We start from the raw sequence: 23,331 nt of genomic DNA on the forward strand, positions 1-23,331 counted from the left end.
ACATTTTTCCAACAAAGACAGACAGATGGCCAACAGGCAAGTTGTTCAATATCACTCATCATCAGAGAAATGCAAATGAAAACCACAATGAGGGGCTCCTGGGTGGCTCAGTCAGTTAAGCATCTGACTCTTGATTTTGGCTCAGGTCATGAGCTCTCGGTTGTGAGATCGAGCCCTGGGTTGAGCCCCGCGTTGGGCTCTGTGCTAGGTGTGGAGCCTGCTTATGATTCTCTCTCTCTCTGCCCCTCCCATTTGCATGCGTGTGTGCTCTTTCTCTCAAAAGACCCAAAGCCCACAATCAGATATCACATCATACCTGTTAAAGTAGCTATCATCAAAAAGACAATAAGTAACAAGTGTTGGTAAGGATGTGGAAAAAAGAAAATCATTATGTGCTGTTGGTGGAAATTTAAATTGGTGCAGCCACAAGGGTACCTGGCTGGCTCAGTTGGTGGTGTTTGCAACTTCTGATCTCAGGATTGTGAGTTTAAGCCTCACTTAGTGTAGAGATTACTTAAAAATAAAATCTTTCAAAAAAAATTTTTTTAAATGTTTATTATTTGAGAAAGAGACAGAGAGCGAGCAGGGGAGGGGCAGAGAGAGAGACACACAGAATCGAAGCAGGCTCCAGGATCTGAGCTGCCAGCACAGAGCCTGACACAGGGCTCAAACCCACAACCCGCGAGATCATGACCTGAGCTGAAGTCGGCTGCCCAACCGACTGAGGCACCCAGGCGCCCCCAAAATAAAATCTTTAAAAAATTGGTATAGCCACTATGGAAAACAGTATGGAGGTTCCTCAAAGAATTAAAAATGGAACTACCATATGATCCAGCAATTCTACTTCTAGGTATTTATCTGAAGAAAATGAAAACCCCCATGTTCACTGCAGTATTATTTACCATAACCAAGATATGGAAACAACCTAAACGTCCAATGGATGAGTTGATAAAGAAGATGTACACACACACACACACACACACACACACACCCCGGAATATTATTCAGCCACCAAAAAGAACGAAATTGTGCCATTGGAGATAACATGGATGAATCTTGAGGGCATTATGTTAGGTGAATAAAGTTAGAGAAAGACAAATATTGTATGATCTCACTTATACGTGGAATCTAAAAAACAAGCAAATGAAAACTAAGCTCATAAATATAGAGAAAAGATTGGTTGCCAGGGAGGGATTGGGGTGTGATGGGCAAATTGGATGAAGGAAGTCAAAAGGTACAAACTTTCAGTTATAAGATAAGTCATGGGGATGTAATGTACAGCATGGTGACTCTACTTAATAATACCTTATTGCATATTTGAAAGCTGCTAAGAGTAGATCTTAAAAGTCTTCATTACAAGAAAAAAAGTTTTGTACCTGTACGGTGACAGATAGGAACAACATATTATGATGACCTTTTCACAATATAAACAAATAGTGAATCATTATGTTGTACACCTGAAATTAATATTACCAATTATACCTCAAAAGAAAGAAAGAAAGAAAGAAAGAAAGAAAGAAAGAAAGAAAGAAAGAAAGAAAGAAAGAAAGAAAGAAAGAAAGAAAGAAAAAGGCCACACTCTCACAAAGCTTACAAGCAAGCAGGGGGTGGGGACTTTCAACATATGAAGGGATACACATGAGGAAAAAAACCCACAGGCGGTGAGATGCTAAGAATTCAGGGTGATGTTTCTGTGAGCGTTTTTGGAGTAGATGGTCTGGAAGGGTTCCTCTCTGGGGAGGTGATATTTAAACTGAGATGTGAATGACAAGAATGAGGCAGCTTTGCAAAAATCAGAGAAAAGCATTCTGAATAGGGAACAGCCAGGGCAGAGGCTCAAGCAGGTGCAAAGTCTAGAAACAGGGTAAGGTCAGGGAAGCAGGCAAGGAGCAGGTCAGGTAGGTTAGAAGGCAGGCAAGGAATATGATTTTATTAAAATGTGCCAAGAAGACACTGAGAGAATTTAAGCATGGTCATGGCAATCTGGCTGCTGTCAAGAGAATGGATTTGAGAAGGAAAGAATCAAAGTAGGAAACCAACTGTTAGAAGGTCACTTGCATTTAGTCCAGGTGGAAAGTCGTGTGGCCCAGACTTAGGTGATAGTAGTGGATCAAGGAAGTGGACAGATACAGGTTTTGAAAGTAGAGTCAACAGGACTTGTTGATGGACCGCATGGGTGGTGGAGAGCAGAGGAGAACTTCAAGATTTCTACATTGGGCAACGACACAGATGATGGTGTAGTCTGCTAAAATGGGGAAACTGGGAAAGGGGCAGTTAGTGCTGGATATCAAGGGCTCTGCTGAAAGTGCCTTAGATATCCAAGAGGAAACAAAAGGCAGGAAACTGGGAATAGGAGTGTGGATTTCTGGAATGAGGTTAGGGATGATAATACCAATGTGGGGGTCTTTGGAGGATTCAACTTAAAGTCAAGGAGTTGCTAGCAGCAATGAGCTACACCTAGTGCCAGATCTTGGTTTCTAACCACATCTCCAGTGAAAGGAACCAAGGTTCCTTGGAGAAATTTTTGGTGTCAGGACTAGGACTGGGGTTAAGTACAGAAGGATGGCAAGGGAGTAAAGAAGTGCAAAAGCTGCCTGGAACATTTTATGAAGCCAGAAAGTAAGGAGCACAAAGAAGACCATGGGTACATGTTGAAAGGATCCGTGAACCAAGATGAAGGCACTCCTGATGCCCAAATCTGGGATAACAGATGAGCAACAAAATAAACACTGACAGGGCCGCACGGGTGGCTCAGTCGGTTGAGTGTCTGACTTCAGGTCTGAGGTGGGGCCTGAACTCATGGTTCATGATCTCATGGTTCGTGAGTTTGAGCCCCGGATCAGACTCTCTGCTGTCAGCACACAGAGCCTGCTTTGGATGCTCTGTCCCCCTTTCTGTCCCTCCCCAGCTCATCTCCTTTCTCTCAAAATAAACAAACTTATAGGGGCGTCTGGGTGGCGCAGTCGGTTAAGCGTCCGACTTCAGCCAGGTCACGGTCTCGTGGTCCGTGAGTTCGAGCCCCGCGTCAGGCTCTGGGCTGATGGCTCGGAGCCTGGAGACTGTTTCCGATTCTGTGTCTCCCTCTCTCTCTGCCCCTCCCCCGTTCATGCTCTATCTCTCTCTGTCCCAAAATAAATTAAAAAAAAAAAAAGTTGAAAAAATAAACAAACTTATAATAAATAAATAAAGTAATGGGTTATGACCCATAAAATAAACATCCACAAGTCCATACTGATGCACATAAATAACTGAGTAAATAAATGGAGGAAACGGCATGGTTTTTCCTTATAGCACAATTCCAATTAAAAAAAACATGGAATAAATGATAGAAGTAGAAAATGTAGCAAGTATCATAGTAATAACTATTCTGGGCAAGATTAGTATTAGTCAATATTACAATGAGATGCCACTTTACACTCACTAGAACGTTTACAATTAAAAACACGTAACAGGGGCGCCTGGGTGGCTCAGTCGGTTAAGCGGCCGACTTCGGCTCAGGTCTGGATCTCACGGTCCGTGGGTTCGAGCCCCGCGTCAGGCTCTGTGCTGAAAGCTCAGAGCCTGGAGCCTGTTTCGGATTCTGTGTCTCCCTCTCCCTGACCCTCCCCCATTCATGCTCTGTCTCTCTCTGTCTCAAAAATAAATAAATGTTAAAAAAAAAAATTAAAAAAAAAACACATAACAAGCGTTGGCGAGGATACATAGAAACTGGAACCCTCATATATTGCGGGGGTGAATGTAAAATGGTGCAGCCACTTTGGAAAATACTCAAACGGAGTTACAGATGGCCCAGCAATTCCACTCCCAGGTACATGCCCGAGTGAAGTGTGAAAACATACCTCCTCCCAAAAACTCATACAAAATGTTCATGGGAGTATTCATACTAGTCAAAAAATAAAGGGGTGCATGGCTGACTCGGTCAGAGCATACACTTCTTGATCTCGGGGTTGTTGCGTTCAAGCACCATACCGGGCGTAGAGTTTACTTAAATAAAGTAAAAAATTAAAACTGTTAAAAAAAAGTAAAACCAATCTGAATGTTTCAACAGATAATATAAACAAAATGTGGTACATCCATACAATGAGTTATCACTCAGTCAAAAAAAGGGGAATGAAGTAACTGGTGTCACAACGCAGTGTGGACGAACCTTGAAAACATTATGCTACATGAAAAAAGCCAGTCACAAAAGACTACATATTAGACGGCTCTGCTTATAGGAAATGTCCAGAACAGGCAAACTCTGTTATTATTTTTGTAACTTATAAAGATGTCTCCAATTATTTTGAAATAAAAAGTTAAGAAAAATACAGTTCAAGGAACTCAGTGAGATCACCTAGAGGCAGGGTATAGATAGGGTAAGAAAACTCAGGACAGAACCTTGGAGTGCACCAACAGCTCTAGAAGTTCAGCAGAGGTCGAACAGCCAAGCGAGACTGAAAAAGAGAAGGTAGCCAGAAAGATAGGAAATTCAGCTATTTGTGCCACCTGCCAAGGCAACAGGGGGTTGAGGGACGTTTTATTGGGTCCAGTCCTTCAGACATCCTAATCAAGACATTTCTCAGATATGCACACACACAAACTGGCTGTCGCCCAGGCCTCTCCTGCTCTCCCAGATGCAATGGTTTGGCTCTGCTCACGTGTGGGAGGACCAGAGCCTTGCCGCCCAATGGTGTCTGCTGTGGGGACGGCAGCTCTCTTATTCACCTGGGGAAAGAGGGAGGTGAAACAACCAAGGACAGATCTCAGTGAATGTGCACAACAATCCTAACATTTTATGGAGAGGGAAACAGAACGAGAAAATTCAAGTACTTTGCGCAATGGAAGTGGCAAAGTTGAGATTCAAACTCAAGGCCTTACCTCTTAAGGTCATGCTTTTATACTCCCGCACGCAGTGAATTCCCAATACCACTAAGAGATCATTTAGTTTCTAGAGCTGCTAGTCGGTGTCTCCACAAGAGTGGCAGTCACTGAGTAAAGCTGCTTCTCATGAAAGGGTTTAAATCAAGAAAATGAAGTTAGACACAAGAGACAGACATATATCTCCCTGGGTACTCTGAGAGTAGGCAAGGGACACAGCAAGCAGGGCAAAGATCTGGGACTCCGTGCACGACCAGTAAGACACAGATGGGTCAGCTACTCTGAGTTCAGTTCCTCAGTGACAGGGGAAGGGGCAATTTGCCAAGACCTGCCTAATACCTGTTTAAACCCTTTAATGGAGCCTCTAGAGAGGTTAGAAGAGACTCTCTGGACAAAACACAGGTGAGGGCAGGGGAGCCATGCTGCAAGCAGGGCAATGAAATGGGTGATGAAGACTGAACTCCTGGATACTGGTGGCCTGGCCTTGACCCTCCCCAGACCTACAGGATATGGAGCTGGGAGGACAAGGGTTTTGGAGGAAGCATCTGCAAAGAGCCCAACAGACAGTGAGTGTTGTTAGAACTGAAAGATCTCTTTGACTAGAGTGTAGTGAGAGGTGAGAGTGCAAGTTTGGGGACAAATAAGGTCTGGGCCAGGTCTGCAGGACCTGTCAACCACCTTAAGGTTTGAGTTTTATCACGAGAGGAAAGGAAAGACATTAGAGTTTGCTAACTTTTTAAACACGCATGCACAATTTAATCATTCTGTTGGAAAATAATTGTAACCACTGTCAACTCAGTTATCCAAGATGAACATTATCCCCTTTTGAAGGCCAAGACTGAGTACTGAACTACTCTGTCCCCCGGTGTCCAGTGCAGGGGTTCCCAAACTGCAGCATGCACCAGAGTCCCAGGGTGGGGGGCTGTGAGCACGCACTTTGCTGAACCCCAACCCCCACGTGTCTGAGTGAGTCAGTAGGTCTGGGGTGGGGCCTGAACTCTATTCCTTCCAAGTCCCCGAGCACTGTGACCACACTTGGGAGAATCTGGGGGGAAAGTAAGAGATCTGCGAGGGCAGATGTGTGAAGACCCACCGAGCCGCTTAGGGTCTAGGTGGTACCCAGAAGTGGCCAGGGTGCAGGAGGCTGGAGAGGGAGGTTAGAGAAGCGGAGATAAAGAGTTAAGTCAGTGACAAAACACGATTCAAGGAGTTCTCCCCTCTAGTAGAGCCTCTGTTCCAAGGTACTTTTCTACTCATAAATAAAAAAAGAATATTTTTTCAAAATTAGCAGTTTAATATTAAACAAAAATCATACACAGTGCTTTTAAAAGAGTGGCTACAGGGCGCCTGGCCGGCTCAGTGGGTAGAGCATGTACTCTTAATCTCAGGGTGGTTGAGTCCAAGCTCCACACTGGGTGTGGAGCATCCTTAAAATAAAAAAATAAAGGGGCACCTAAGTGGCTCAGTTGGCTGAGCATCCAATTCTCGATTTTGCTTCAGGTCATGATCTCACAGTTTGTGAGATCAAACCCCATGTCGGGCTCTCTGTGCTGGCAGCACGGAGCCTGCTTGGGATTCGTTCTCTGCCTCTCTCCGGCTCAAATGCTCTCAATATAAACTAAAAAAAATTTTTTTAATTAAAAAAAAAAAAAAAAAAGCTACAGCCCTACTTCCCTCAGTTATCTATCCCTGAAATAAACCTAACCACCAAGCCTGCGCTCCTGTAAATAGACACCATCAATTACCTGGTGACAGCTACCAGACGTGAAGGCAAAATGCCTCAGAGGAACTGAAAGTCTTCCAAAGAATTCACTTTGCCATCTTTAACCCTTCTTAGTAATAGAAATGTCAAAACTGGTTTTTTTTCTTTCTTTTTAGGTCTGGTTTTTAAAACCGAACATACTGCAAACTTACCGAAGCTAAAAAATCAAGTCAAGTTGTCTAGGGCTGGCTCCTGCTGTGGAAAGGGCACTGAACTGGGAGTCTGGACACCTGCATTCCAGTCGTAGCTCAAGCACAGACTAACGGTGTGGCTCTGAATGAGTCGCTTCTACTTTCTGTGCTCAGTTTATTCTATAAAAGTATAGAGTTGAACAGATGATATCTTGGTCTATTTTACCTCTGAAATTTTAACTTCGACATCTAAAGAAATGAAAAGCATTATCATGCTGTCATGTGCACAAGATCCCCCAGAAAACTAGAGTTCAAACTACACACTCTTGTGGGATTCTTTTACCTTGCAGGTGTGATTACACAACTTCACAAAGGAAAACAAACACGGATAAAGTACCAAAGGAACGGCTCCAGGGGAGCGCTCAGAGGAAGGGAAACTGATGTTATCTTTACCTTCCCAGGCCACACTGCCCTCCAAGATGAGCCCCAGCTCAGCCGGAGCACGGCGTTCTGAACATCATCATTAGCAAAAGTGAAACAAATCAAACACCTCCTACAATACTCTGAAGTTCTTCCTACTACTATACCTTTTCGAATTCCAAAACAATCAGGTAAATTTTTTTTTAACTACTGGTAAAAGCTGCCATGCATTTACTACTACACTTGCATCAGTTACAAAGCGTCAGTCAAATCTGGCCCACAGCCTGTTTTTGTACAGCCCTTGAACTAAGAGAAGGTCCACATGTTTATGTAATTAAAAAAATTAAAAATATTTGTTGACAAATGAAAATGATATGAAATTCCGATTTCAGTGCCTATCAAGTTTTATTAGAATGCAGTCATGCTCATTTGTTTTGTCTATGGCTGCTTTCTTGCTATGACAGAGCACAGGAGCAGCAGAAGTCTCAAACATGTACCATCTGGCCCCTGATGGAAAAAGTTTGTGACCCATAAGTTATACTAACTACAACATGTATACCCACATCATTCTAATCAAACTTCCAAGGGTTATTCGATTATAAAGGACTTAAATGTAAACCATGAATAGGAAAATCCTGAAAAAGCAAAAAATGATCATGTGGAATTTGGAGTTTTCAATGGACAGAGATAATGTTGGCAGTGCCCTCCTGGGAGTGTGCATCCAACATATGGCTTTCAAACCCAGAATGAATGACAGCCCCTCGATCTCCCTGACTTCTGCCACTGTCTAAAAGAAGATGAGAAAATCTACAGAGCAAAATACTATCATTGGAAAATACATCCAGGAACCAGAAAGGGGCTATGAAGTTAGGAAGTGTTTCCTGATGTCAAAATCTTGCTTTCTGATAAACATGTCCATACTTTCTGAGCCAAAAATAACTGGGGGAAAATGGTCTGAATAGTCTGTGTGTGCCCTGGGAGTTTCTGAACTTGGGATGCACTAAAGAAACGTGAGATTTGTTAACTGTGATGCTCACAGGTCGAGACTTCCATAGAGCCAAGGCTCAAACAGGTTAACAGACGTTCCTTCTGACGGACTTTTGATAAACGGAGTTAAAAAGACAAGAATTACTTAAAAGCTTAGAGGTTTTAACAAGTGGGTTACTGGGGCTGTGAAATCTGGGGATCAGGGTTTCTGGAACGGTGAGGCTACCTGCCTGGAGCACTGTCATGCCATAAACATTAAATAAATTTAGTATCTTGATGTCCTATTTCGCAAGAAGTATCTAGTCCCCCATCAGCTTCTTAAAAACACATGGACTATTAAAATTTGAAGGATAATGGCAAAAAAATGTGTTAATGACAACTAGGTCACATACTCAGTTTTAAGACTTGCACATATATTCTAAAGACACTTTTATATTGCTTTTTGCTAGTACAACTCAGACAAAAGGGGCACCAAAGCTAAGACCAGTTGCACTCACAGGACCTATTCAGGAAAGATTGATGCTCTACCCTGGGTTTGAGCACTCACCTCTTTTCCCCCTGCTCTTCTTTATTCAGTTGCCTTTCCCTCAGGTCAGAAAAATTCTCATTACATTCAGGACTGGCTCATCAGCGGGTCTCCTCTTTGGTGCCTTCCCCTGACGGGTGATGTATTGATATGCACAGATCTCCGCAGCCTTCCTACTTCTTTCACAGGCCAATATGTGTGCCCCAAACTGCTAACATCCGAACTCACTCCTACTGTAGCACTTATGAGCTCCAACAATGTGGGACATGAATCGTTTTTTGGTCAAATGTGCAAGAGAAAGACATGAATGGCAAAAGCAACAGACCCAAGAGGCACCTGGGTGGCTCAGTCAGTTGAGCGTCCAACTTCAGCTCAGGTCACGATCTTGTGGCTCATGAGTTCGAGCCCCATGTCAGGTTCTGTGCTGGCAACTCAGAGCCTGGAGCCTGCTTCGGCTTCTGTGTCTCCCTCTCTCTCTGCCCCTCCCCCGCTCACTCTGCGTCTCTCTCAAAAATGAATAAACATCAAAAATAAAAATAAAAAATGAAGCAACAGACCCTTGATGTGCTGAGTAAGGCTACAAACCTTCACAGTGATGTTTCTTCACACGACTATTCATTGAACTATTGCAGCAAGCAGCCTGAGCTGTCCGTTTAGGAGACAATGCAGTTGGTGCAAAGTGAAAGAAAGGTATTTGAATCCTCAAGTTCCTATTTTCCTCATTTTCCCTTAGTGCTCTTATAGCTCCCGTCTTCTGAGAGTAAATCACGAAAGCCAGAAGAAGCCTATTACTAGATCTATTCACACACTTCCCCACATTTACTAGTCTCTAGAGTGAACGTGAAATGGAGGAAATGCGTGCGTGAGCCTGTTGTTCCGGAGGAGAAACCAGGGGGCACTGCCGTGCACATCTGCCCCACCTGGACTGGCTGACAGCACCGGGAGGCTGGAGGCTCCGAGCGGGAGACGCGGCAACAACAGGGGAGACGGGGTGGCCACCAGCCTCCTTGTCAGACACTTAAGCTTCAAACGAGAAAGATTGAGAGAGAAAAGCCTAAATATATCAACGTCACTTCTCACGTCTTGGCAAACCACGTTCTTTCCTCTGTTTCTCACAAACACATCAATCCATAAGGCATATCCCTTTAAAATAATATTTCAGTCTGAACAGAGAAGAACTTGGAAGCAAAGAATGGTCTCTGGAAGCCGTGTAACTGATGAAAATGTATTTGGTAAACAGGAGACTTCTGGAAATGAGGAGTCACCAGATTTTTGCTTAATTTTTCCTTTCCTCAAAAAATTTTTTTAAATTTTTAATGTTTATTTTTTGAGGGGGGGAGGGAGGGGGGTAGGGAGAGAGAGAGAGAGAGAGAGAGAGAGAGCGCAAGAGCAAGCCAGGGAGGGACAGAGAGAGGGAGAGAGAAATCCCAAGCAGGCTCCACGCAGTCAGCACGGAGCCTGACTCAGGGCCTAAACTCACGAACCATGAGATCATGACTTGAGCTGAAATCAAGAGTTGGAGCTCAGATGACTGAGCCACCCAGGCGCCCCTTCTTTCCTCACATTTTGAGTGGAAATGGGGAGTGGGAGGGCGGGGAGGGGGAAGGGAAGTATGTAGCTAAGTATGGCACATATTATCTTACAAGTGTATAGCTAGTAATTTCTGCTGTTACCAGCTCCTCAGGGAGTGTGATGTTTATTGAGAGACAGAGAGAGAGATAGGGCACAAGCAGGGGCAGGGGAGGGGCAGAGAGAGAGGGAGACACAGAAACTGAAGCAGGCTCCAGGCTCCGAGCTGTCAGCACAGAGCCCGACGTGGGGCTTGAACTCACGAACTGTGACATCATGACCTGAGCTGAAGTCAGAGGCTCAACCGACTGAGCCACCCAGGCACCCCCTGGGAGTGTGATGTTTAGAGAAAATGTTCATCACAACAGCAAAGAGGAAAAAAATCCATGTTAGAGGAGCAGATAAACATGTAAGTCACAGCAGAAACCACGTTAGTTAGGTACATGCAGGAGAAAACAACTGGCCTTCTCAGAGAATAGATTTGCCCACAACTTTAAGATAGACTTCCTCTCATATGATACAAATCATACTTGTCTTCTTTCCTCATGACTATTATCTTCTTGAACAAAAAATAATTTTCAAGGTGAGAAAGACAGAAACCAGAGGACTGCATTCACATCTGTGCAAAATATTTACTCCAGAAGACAAAAAAACTCAAGATCACGGTACACAGCAGTTATTTATTTAAATACTTGAAAAGTTCGATGATGGAAAAAAATAGGTTTATCATGAGAGTTTATATTCATTAGATTTACTTTACCATTTACAAAAGTGCTGCTTCTAGGTTATCCTAGCCAGATGGAGAACGGTATGACACATGCAGCTATTGTAAGACACTAGAACAGACACAGCCACTAGAGAATGATGTACGCACTTTGGGAAGAAATTCCATAGTAGGAATGGTGACTGTTTATTTAAACTAAAAACATTGATAATATACAAATCTTTTTTTTCTCATTTGATTGAAAGGGCTATAAAATTCAACATACAGACAAAGGAAGCAACATAATCATATAGGCAACGCCTCTGCTAATTGCCAGGAACTCACTCCTTCCTTAAAGAAGCACTTCAGCACTCAGCTATGCAATTTTCTAGACTGCACGATGGCTTCAAGGCTGATCTACCATGAGTGGCTGAAGGAGAAGTGTAAGCTGACATGACTCATCTGTTTTTAAAAATGGAGAGAAAATGGCCAATTGTGCCTCGTGTTCTTTGAAGAACCCAGAGGGATCATTCTGAGTAAAATGTGAAATAAATAAGTAATCCATGAGTAAATACAACCTCTGAGCTTAGACCTAGGAGAATGAGCCAACTGAACACTAACAATACCATGTAGAAACGTCTAGAAACATCATTTCTAGAATTCAGTGTGGGAGACCATATCTTGCCTGAATATGTACATTATTTACAAAATATTCCCTTTTGGCCTCTGAAATTTAGCCATTTTAGTTTGGCTGTTAAGCTGTTTCTTTCCAATGCTAGTCAATACTGCAGTTATAACTATCATTAAAATACTCTTATGCATGAATTACAAATATTAATAAAGTAACTCTGCATGTATAAATATCTCAATATTTCTAGCAGAATTTAAAGCATACATAAATACATAAAAGTATTTGTTTTTGGTGGGGCCAGTATTTTTTTTTTTTTTAATCATCGCTGTTTCAACAATGCTCTGTACATTGCAAAACCCAAAACTGCAAAAACAGTAGCACCAAAACTTGCTCGAAGCCAAAACGTGGAGCTCTTGAGGTCAGCTTGTGTCACGTGCCTGTAGTTAGAAAATATAATTAATGTTCAAAACATGATTAGTATGAAAATACCAATTATATGAACAGTCTACTTTTAGGGAAGTATTAGCACACTTGTCAGGCTAATTGCATACAGTAATGCTTACCAAAATCATTTATCCATGTAGCCACACGTACATTGTTTATATCATCATTATCTTACGATATAATGTAGACATTAATAAAGACAAATGTCTTTACAACTAGCTACTATCTGGGAGTAATAAACATCTAAAATTGTGTTTTCTTCACATGGGAAATGGAGAACATAGACAAATCAACCTACCAGTTTTTAATACCACCACAGTCCTTCAAAATGAGAGGTAAAACTGAGATCTCACAATTTTGAGAGTCAATTTCATGGGACTTAATATACAATCTCCTGTCCCCAGGAATTGAAAGCTATCTTGTAAGCAGTTAAGCGACAAGTGACAATACTTTTCTAAGAGCATTGCTTAAAATCAACTTTGGGAACACTGAGCTCCATAAAAATTTACCAAAAAAATCCCAAAGGGGATGGGGAAGGTTTACCAGCTCACATTAATCTGGTTACTGCTGATTAAAGAAAGAAAATTTTAAAAAACAACAACAAACAAAAACAACCCTGATTATTAGACAGGCAGTGACAATGGTACCAACCAAAGGACATAATGAAACAAGATGGACTGAAAGGTAAATGACGTAAAAGAAGCCATATTGTGCATGACAAGAACAGGGACAGCCTGTACCACAAACTGAGTTTGTGAGCATGCTCAGTTAATAACACTGCTAAGCACCGTCAAGAGTCTCAAGTATGACAGCTTACCATAGAGAGGATAAAGCTTTAAAGCAAAGGCTGGAATATTTTATTCAAGTATCACTGAAGTTTGAGTTAACTGAACACAATTGAGGAGATACAGAAAATTTAGAGAATTAGGAGTTTAGAGAGGCTGTCTAGGTTATTTTACAACTAAGTGAAACAAACAGATTTGAAGCAAAAGTCAGACATCATTAAGAGACCAAGACACTGACATATGCAAAAGAGTTAAGAGCCAAGAATATCAATTGTACAAAACTACTTTGCCTCAGCAATAGTCAAAGGGTGACAATCAGATTAGTTATCACAAAATGCAACCTGCGCATCTCTAGAAACAACAGTCTGTAATAGAAGCCAGAGTGCTCCATGCTTATCACCATGGCAACACAACACACAGCACTCCCATTTCTTATCCTCCCCAGTTCCTAAACAATAAAAATAAAAATCACTCCTGACATAAGTATTATTTTACAAAGCAAAGTGGTAACACAGGTTCATTCCACCTTGTGAGTTAGTTCTTCCAACAGGCAATGCTTAATTATTTTAAATTTAAGTTAGGGGAAGAAAATTCTTCGGTTTCAGTTTTTCCAGTTGGAAAAACTCCACCAAGGCCAACCCGCTGGTTGGGGGAAATGTTACCTGGCTTCAAGAAAAAGTGGACCATGAGATGACTCCATGAAGATGGAATCTTCTACAGAGCTGACGGCGTGCACCTGGTGAGTAATACTGCCTTCGTCGTCTGCTAACAGCATGGCACCCCACTCAGCTACCCGGGCTCTTAACCTTTTATGTACACATGCACACAATTTGCAGTTCACAGCAGAGCTCACAAAAGTGGGGGACTGAAAATAACATCTCTCAATTAAACATCGCACACACAAATTGAGTCGCCACCATAATAGGATGCATCTCATGCTTTCTATATTTAAATAAATATATCCTGTAACAAATTGCCCAACTTAAAAAAAACACCTATCTATGTGTACTTTTTAAAAACACTCACGTACCAGGCAAGGAAACCTAAGGCGGTTATATACAGTATCTATATATCCCTTAGAGGCTGGTCTTGGTTGACCCAAAACACTAAGGGAAGCCCTTGAAACCAATACCAAAAGCAGTATCTGACAGTTATGTGGTGACCGTAAGTATTCATTCAAAATGAGGCTAACAGCTATTAGTCATGAAATTTACTGAGGCTTCTAATTGCAGACTACCAACAACTGCAAACATGTATCTGTAAAAAATCAGGTCCAACATCCCAAACTCAAAGACTGTAACAGACCTACGATGAGAGTTTCAAAGTACATAATTCCAAATCAATTAGAGATGCACAGAATTTAAAGTGAGAACACTGGCTACAAGTGCATTAGAGCTTCTGCTTCAGCTTTGGGCTCTCTGTGATTTTTTATTCATCTTTACTGATGGAGGATTAAAAAAAAATGTTTACATTCATTTTTTAACCTGGGCAAGAGAGGGGTTAGTATTAAAGCTAGCTGCCATCACATTAAAATCAGTCACAATGATTTCTCATAAACATTTTTTCAAGTATGGAATCTGTTTTCACATAGCTCCTTTTTTTGTATTTTAAGAAAGTATTCCCTACCATTCATGACATAATATATTCTGACTTTACTGCTTGGTTTACTTTGCATGTCAGATAGTAATTATAGTGATTATTATTTTCCCCCAACTATAGTATAGCCTCCAACAGGCAGAACAGCAGTTTATACTCCTGTATGACAAATAATATAGATACATACTCTAGATACAGCTAGTTTAAAACTTAAGGCAACTATTAACTCATAAAATATGCTTCAATGACTCCATAACGTTATAGTGGTTATTTAAGACACTTTTAGACATGAAAAGCTACTTAGACACCCATTTGATGCCTTTAGCATGTGCCTTTAACAGCTGCCCTAAGCAGGCTCTCCATCTAGGAGAAAGCATTTACACCAGATGGCACATTTGTCATTGATTAGCTGACTGACAACACCTGACTAGAGAACAGTGTGAAGATCTGAACTGTATTCCAGAGTATCAGCACTGGGCCACATTTGTCATTTCAGGTCTCAAGCGGAAACGGAGTAATGGTTTCAGAGAGTTGTTTCCTACTTCATTTCTAAACTCAAGCAAAAATAATCCTTCCACAATTCAAAAGTGTAATCCTTTCAAAATGACTCACCTAAAATACCATCTTAGAATAAATTATAATATCTTATGGCATACTTTTTCTTTCTTTTTAAAGTTTATTATTTTTTTTACTGTCAAAATACAATATATGTTCATGATAAGATACGAGGAAAATAAAAGAAGGAAGAAAAAAATCACCTAGAGTCCCATCACTTGAAGCAACTGATTAAAATTTAGGGTACTTCCTTTTAGATTTTTTTCTGTGTGCTTCTTACATTGCTGCAAATACAATATGTATAATTTATATACTTTTACATCCTTTATATAAGGACTTTTTCATAATTCCAGAAACATCGTTTTAGACAGCTTTATTATACTCCACTCCTATGGGTGGCCACCTCCACTATAAAGTGATCAATATCCTTCCATGTAAGATTTTTCTCCATATTTAGTGGTTTCCTTAAGACAGACTTCCCAAAAATGAGTATTACAGGGTCAAAAATGAGTGTGCATTTGTGTGTATAAAGATTCTTTTTAAAAATACCTACTGATGTACCAGAATCACATTTTCCTTCTCTGCATGGAATAATTTAGTTCAGCAGTATCTCTTTTTAGAATATAAGAAATCATTACTAAATACTAGAATATAACTTAGTTAATCATTTGAAGCTTGTCAGAGCTTCAAAGTTCTTAGGTGGAAAATTCCTGCATATTGGATGCTGGCTTTCTGCTTAGAAGTGCTGAGGGCCCATATGTCAATCAGATGACAAGTGCTACTTTTTCTTTTTTCTTTTTTTTTACGTAGGCTCCACACCCATTGTGGGCTTCAACTCACAGCCCTGAGATCAAGAGTCACACACTCCACTGGCTAAGCCAGTCAGTCCCTGCTACTTAATAAGGCAAAGAGGAGGAAAGGTTTCAAACGTCAGGCAATAAAGACTTAAATGAAGAGGTGTTTGTGTGAACAATCACATAAGGCATATAACAGAATGACCAAAATTCCTATGTATCTTTGCACAGAATGCCTTAAAGAAGGCATACAAGATACTTTTGATTCATTCTGCAATTTACTGCGTATATAAGAACATGAGGTGAAATCTTTATTGGTTCAATGTATTTAACCAATCATAAAGGGAATGTTATCAGCTGCAATATTTAGGAACAAAACAATCAAACTCTAAAGGGCTCAATGGAATGAAACCCATTCTAGCTATTCCCAAATAGGGTACTTTTAATATTGTTTTTTATAACGTGTCATGGAACTTTACATCTGGGGCATAAAAACTCTATTGCAAAGACTTAAAGTCTGCAAAAATTAGAATTTAAGGAAAGGGGAGAATTCAGAAAGGTCAAGGTATCAATTAACCTTGCCTGGGATTGCAGACTATTATGAGGTGGAAGGAAAAGTTCAGGAGAACACAGTCAAGAGCAGTAGCACTAGGAGATCTGCAGGAAGAGCAGTTCCAGCCAAGTACTTCTCAGCACTCCCATACAGCTTTTCAGAAATAAGTGTGGATTTCCTAGCTCCTGTTTTTTCTCATCTCACCGTCTGATCCTTTCCAAACCCAACTCAGAGGTGTACAAATGCAGTAATATTAATGTACTCTTAATTTCATAATTCTATCCACTTACATATCTCAAGTATGAATTTTTAAGTTAATCCTTTGAAACAGCCTATTTAACTATACTGTGTGTAACCTAGTTACTAGGGCTCAGAGATATCACATATAGCTTTTTCCTAGTTGCAAAAACATATCTCAAATTGAAAACTGTACCGAGGTCACCAAAAATATAGTTAAGTGTTCTGCTTTTAAATATTTCACTCTTGGGGCGCCTGGCTGGTTCAGTCAGCTAAGCATCCAACTTCAGCTCAGGTCACGATCTTGCGGTCCATGAGTTCGAGCCCTGCGTCGGGCTCTGTGCTGAGGGCTCAGAGCCTGGAGCCTACTTCAGATTCGGTGTCTCCCTCTCTCTCTGCCCCTCCCCCATGCTCGCTCGCTCTCTCTCTCAAACATAAACATTAAAAATAAATAAATAAATAAAATATTTCACTTTCTTCTTAAAGTCTTCTGGGCCTCTCTGCTTTTACTCCTCTTACTGTTTTGTTTGTTTGTTTTGCCTAGTGAAGTATTTTTTACATTCATTCCTAATAATAATGCCATTACTCTTAATAACAATTTTAACAATGACAATTCTTCTAACTAGTAGGCATGAAATCTTTTAATAATATATTTCTCAAAATAGGTTAAGAAGTCAAAATATAGTATCCAACAAAGATGAACTGCAACACAAATCATAAGAAAGCTGTTAACTGAGCATGCCTAACATACTTTAGAAAAGGACATAAGTGTGCATCAATGTCAAGAAATGCTTCACCAAGCATTAGAAGAACCAAAATTTATAGATGATCGTAGATACATGGGAAACACATAATATCTACATGTTAACTACTGACACTTAAAGATCAGAATAGGCAAACTCCACCTTGTGGCGTCCTTTAATATTCTAACAATATGGCAAAAAAATTTTAAATGTACAAGCAGTGGCTTCCTTAATGAGAATCTATAATATAAGCTCCTGTACAATCGTAAACATAAGACTATGTATCCTAATTAAAAGAAAAGCCTTTTAGGACCTTGATACAGGGGGACACAGAGGTTTCATATGAAGCTCAAATAGGACAGACTTTCTTGCATACAACATCTTACTGTAACATAATATCCTAAGCACTCTTACATTCCCAACAGAACCTCTCTAACATTAAGGAGCAACTTAGGTGATTATTAAAGCAATATGGGCAAATGTCATTAACAAATGGCTTAAAATAAATGCCACATATACCCAATTTTAAAAATGCATCATTACTCAAATACTCACTGTGAACTATGTACTTGGTCGCTAAAGTATAATGCTGCTAATAAACTTAAGAAGTAACATGAACAAATAACTTATGTGGCTAATTCAAATAATAAAATGGGATGAAAGAATCCTAAAACCAAAAATTGTATCAAAGAAAATTGCACCAAAATAATAAATTATAAAATAAACAATTTTGATTACATTATAAGCTGGGAGAAGTGGGAGGATTACATTCAGAATTCTAGCTGGGACAGGGATTGAGAGAAGTTCAAAAAATGACTAAGTGACACAGACAGACAAATTGAACACCTAAAGGAAAGGACAAATTAAAGTTCACAGCACACTACAGTATAGTAACATCCTCATGCAAAGTAGGAGTCTTCTGAAGTCAGAATAATAAATACGTAATAACTAAAATCCTGGGTAGTTCAAACCAACAATCCAGCTCACTCCTACATACTCATTTTAACACTTTCAGGTTAAAAAGGTCTTTAAAAATTAAAATATAATCAGAAGGTATATTTATCCCAGTACCAATATTTGAAATGAAAGCATTGCCAAAGATTAAAATCACCTGACCACATGTTAGTCGTCTTCCAAATGTATTTAAATGCAAATAATCCCGTTATTCAGAAGTTCTTCTAAAGAAAAACATAAACCTATCCAGGTCAGAAGGGTGAGACCATAGTTATCAAAGAACAAAGTTATATATCAGACACATAGTTTGTTTAACACTTTTCTCACATCTTGAAAAATATATATATATTTGATTACGTTAAAAAGAAAAAAAATCTTACTACTCTCTACTTAAAATAATGCAGTGTCAGTAAATAAGCTCAAAAAAAGGGGAGACAATATTTACTGGCCAAAGACAGCTAGGGAAAAAAATGGATAATTTCAGAAATGAATCTGTGGGAAGAGCCTGAATATAAATGGTTAGGCTTAATAAAGCCTCTCATGATGAGGTTACATAGCACTTCCTTTTATGGTATGAGGGGCTAAGGTTACTGAAAACATAACCAAACTTTAAGGAAAAAATTTTAATAACATAATATTTACTTAAAGGCAGGTCCCTATCTTCATCTTTATATTTTGCCCCAGCTCGCAGAGGATTCTGTCTAAAGCAGGTACTTAAGTATTTGAATAAATCACAGGGACAGGGGGAGGTGAAGGCAGAATGTGGCCTCAAACATGGACTATTTCTAGAAGTGACTTGTTTCAGCAAGCAACATGTTTACAAGCACACTAAAACAAGGCATTAATTTGAGACCAACACGTATGTACCAGAGTTTAATGAACATTTAATGAAACTTGTTGCTTGAATAAAAATTTCAAAACTACTCTCTTACAGTTCTAAACCAAACACAAGATGTGGCAGATCTCTGAAACCAAAGACTTAAGTCTCAGTGTTGAGTGACACTCCTCCTGAACTACAGTGAAAAACTCTTAGATGACTTTTACCCAATTAGTCAATCCTCCTTCTGCTTTTATAACTTTAAGATACATCTAGCACGATGAACCAATTGTGACCAACCACCAAAGGTTGCCACGACCTGAGAGATGGGAGAGAAAGGAGGTGACCCCATAACGTGTTCAGATTCTTGGTGAAAAAGGAATAGGATGTGGTGAGGGGGAGGGAAAGCGACATTTTTATTCCTCAGGTGTACGTTTTTCTTTTTCTTGCCTGGCCACAGCTTAAGACTAACGTTGCAAGCTGGTGGCCTGTAAGCACACTTTGTTCTGATTAGTACTTTCCAAGATTCAAATTTAATTGCCATTATTTGACCAGCAGGAAATTTCACATAAAAACCCTGATTTCTAGGGTCTCACAGAATCAGAAGACCTGGCACACCCAGCCCGGACAACAACAAACGGCCCGAGCTGGGCTGTGGCTGCCTCTTTTCGCCAGGGCCTGTCACAGTCCCCGCGGCTCTTACTTCTTTTACTTGGTCACCTTTGTTCATTCACATTGCCTGTCCAGACCCTTAGGCACTTAAGTTTTGGGCCTCTACCCCCACCTACCTTACCTACACCCTTTTGTAAACTAGGAGAAACTTCAGTTCAGAAGCCCTAACTGTCCACTGCACTTCCATAAAATTCCAGGAACCAGGAAGGAGTTCTCTGAAAGGTACACTGGTTTTCCTCTTTATCGTTTTCATTTATTCCATTCTTGGTTACTAGTTGTCAGTGATGTATGCTGACATTACCATTAAGTTACTTCTAGTTTGTAAGTAGATAGGACAAAATGTACTGATTTCTCTTCAAAGATCATTGTATAGAGTAATTTACTATAAAGAAGCTCATCCATTAATATACACCCAACCTATTTCATCTGGAAACTGACTAAATCAACCCAACAATAAAATTGTCACTAAAGGTGCAGACAATGTATCAATCTGCAATTATGGACACTCAAGATCTTCCAGAATAAATAAAATAGATGGTTTGTGATTAGCAATTATTAGGAGCTAAGGCAGGTTCAACAAGAATAAGACACCAAATAGATGTCACTTCCTATTCAGGTAAAATGACTACACTGGTAGATCAGAGGCATGTGGTGGAAGTTACATACTGACTCCAAAAAAGCCCTCCGTGAAATCTCTTGTAAGATAATAAGAGAAAATGTAGACTGGATAATAAAATATTTTTGATTTACAGAACAGTCTTTCCCCAAGAATTTTAAATCCGTGTCACTGGCAAAAGAGTTCTCCAGTGGAATACTTTTGGGCTTGCTGGCTTTGGCGCCCTCTCTCTCTCTCTCTCTCCAAGCTCCGGGTATTCAACATTATTTTTTATCAGTAACTTGAAAGATAAGACATATCTACCGAATTTGCAAATAACATAATGCCGAGAGAGTATATATATATAATGGGACAAATGACAAAAATAATGTTTGAAATGACTGAGCTAGAACAAATGGATCAAAAAGAAGAATATGACATTTAATAGAGATACATACGTATCTGTGTTTAGATTCAGAGAGTCAACTAAAAATGTCAAATACACAATTAGAGAGGAGGGGACACTGCCTTAACAGTACTTCATATTTAAAAAATCTGATTTCCATTAACCCCAAGATTAATATGCATCAACAATGGGATGGGGCTGCTAAAAAAGTTAACTCATGCAGCGGGCAGGTGCTGTCTTAACTGTGGAACAGGCCTGCCCACTGTTCTGGACTAGCCCCGTCACACCTGAGGCACTGCTCTCCATCCTCAGTGGCACCTCTTTTAAGAGGAACTCTGGAAACCTAAAGGGCTTTCAGATGAGAACAACCAGGACTGACGAGGTCACTAAACCATCTAATTTAAGAAAAGGCTGAAAGAAATGGGGATGTTCTACCTGGAGAAGAGAAAATTAGGGGAGACATGATGGCCGTCTTCAAATGTCTGAAGGATTGTTATGTTGAAGAGGGAGAATAGTCGTATGTTGTTCTAAAGGGCAGAACTAAAACTAAAGGAGAGAAAGTTATAGGGAAATCATTTTAGTTAAAAAATAAAATTAAAAAGCAAAGGCAAAAGCAAAAGCAAAAACCCTCTCCAATGAGGAAAGCCACCAGCAGATAAGCAGTACTCTCCATGGGAAGGCTTTCAGGAAGGCATTCTAATGGGAGGTTAGGCCAGATGAATTCTGGAATCTCTTCCAACTCTACCATTTCTAACACCGGAGCTCCTGAATGTTGTTTGGTTTGAACTAGCCTTGTATTTTCTCAGTCTCCATGAGAGAATCTGTGTCATTACTTTACAAGAAGCCATTCGAAGGACAGAGGCAGAACTTTACCACCGAATTAGTGTGGCGGTCCCTTCAAAGCAGTCACCTGAGATGGCTGCATTCTTATTCCAGAGCTGCTAGCGTTCAAAATATCATCGAAACTCTTTTTAGAATGCCTTCAAGATCAGTTTCTGACTCACATAAAACACAGTCTCATTGTTTCATAGGCACATCTACTATTTTTGCTAGTGGACACAACCTATCCTACTCATTCGGTACCATCAGAGCCTAGCCTTTGTTGAGAGTCCAGTGCTAAACCAAAGAATGGACCCATTTCTAACCAAAATCTGTTTAGCTTCATCATCTGTCTTAATCAAGCTCAGCTCCTGATAACAGTTGAATGTCAATTTCAGAACACTCATTCATCTTCAGACACAAAACTTTACAGTAGATACAAAGTACACAGGCTCTTAAGTGTTCACAAAATGTCAATCTGAACAATGGAAGCATAACCAGAATAAGAATATACCTTCCAAGTTCATCACTCTAAAGGAATGTCCGTATCTTATATTTTTATTTTTCTTGCCTTTTGAAAAAGCGCATTACTTTCTAGGCATACTTCATGTTTTGGGCTCAACTATAAAGACCTCAAAAACTAGTTCTACCGATCCTTTTTTCTTTCCCATGATATTCCTTTGAATCCTTAAAGTTGGCTATTATCCTCAATTCCAGAAGCCATGCTCTTTCAAATAAACATTCCAGTACTTATAATAGAGAATTTCTTTTTAAACCCAAGATACTGTTTTCATTACTATGGTTTTAATTAAGTTATAGTAGTTGAGCGTAACATGCATAACATTTGGGAACAACGGGTCTGCTCCTTACCCCAAAAATCCTAATCTAATTCTACAACTCTCAACCAAAAGATTGTAATCTCCCTACACATATTATCCTCTAATATGAAAAATACTTTAACTTCCTTCGTGAAAAAGAAATTCAAAATCTTGTAAGTCCCCTAAAAACACTGTCACCACAGTAAGTATTTTAGTGGAAGTTAGTTGGGCATCAGTTGGCTTGTTGTCTTTGTAGTGAGTAGATGTATAGTAAATAGTTATCAACTTTTTTTCTTTTGTATTTTAACAGAATGCCTGGTACCCAGTAAATAAAGTTAAGAACCTGTTAAGAACTGCAGTGAAGATTTTGTTCTTTACAGATTGCAGCAAGTCTGAGTTGAGGAAGTTCTGACAGATGCAAAATGTACACCTGTTGCAGGTGCACATACAGCGTAACCGGGCATGGCTGCGAAAACACACAGAAGGACAGGAGTTGAGTTCTTACTTACAAATATGGCACAAGTCAGGGTGTGCCAACTTAAAAAAAAAAAAGATTTAGGCATAAGCAACACTAAGGAAAAGGACAGTGTGGGGCATGCTAAAGTTGTGCAGAATTCCACGTTTACCAAAAACATAATAAACAGCAATAGCTCCCTCCTCCCTCCCTAGAGAAAATCTAAGGAAAATCAGCTAACACGTTTGGCTTTTTTTGGAGGGGGGACGGAATTATTATTACAAGAGGTTTAGTGGAATAAATATGCACAGCAATAGATGGCACCCTCATGTAAATTAATAAAAAGAAAAACCGAGTAAGCCATAGCACCCACCGAAAAGACACAGTTTGCTAGCATTTAAATAACCATTCCCTTCTCCTCCTCCTCCCTCAGCATACACACATGCCTGAAAACCAGGAAGGAGAAGAGTGACAAATACACAAAAGAGTCAAAAGACGAGTAT

General features: G+C 40.0%; 1 protein-coding gene across 10 annotated transcripts in view; it reads right to left on the reverse strand.

Annotated features, from left to right (window-relative positions):
- Window positions 1-10,912: 10,912 nt before the first annotated feature.
- RHOT1 (ras homolog family member T1) overlaps window positions 10,913-23,331 on the reverse strand; it is a 79,446-nt gene continuing 67,027 nt past the window's right edge. For 5 of the 10 annotated variants that reach the window (XM_058704461.1, XM_058704458.1, XM_058704459.1 and 2 more), the window contains 3 exons: window positions 22,718-22,840; window positions 13,478-13,621; window positions 10,913-12,023 (listed from right to left, as the gene is read on the reverse strand). In XM_058704461.1, coding sequence (XP_058560444.1) covers window positions 11,906-12,023; window positions 13,478-13,621; window positions 22,718-22,840 — 385 coding nt within the window. In that variant the 3' untranslated portion in view covers window positions 10,913-11,905. Of the gene's footprint in view, window positions 12,024-13,477; window positions 13,622-21,172; window positions 21,284-22,717; window positions 22,841-23,331 lie in introns of all 10 variants that reach the window. The other 5 variants (XM_058704462.1, XM_058704463.1, XM_058704464.1 and 2 more) reach the window with 3 other exon arrangements.

The sequence above is a fragment of the Neofelis nebulosa genome, chromosome 16, assembly GCF_028018385.1.
Source record: "Neofelis nebulosa isolate mNeoNeb1 chromosome 16, mNeoNeb1.pri, whole genome shotgun sequence".
NCBI lineage: Eukaryota > Metazoa > Chordata > Mammalia > Carnivora > Felidae > Neofelis > Neofelis nebulosa.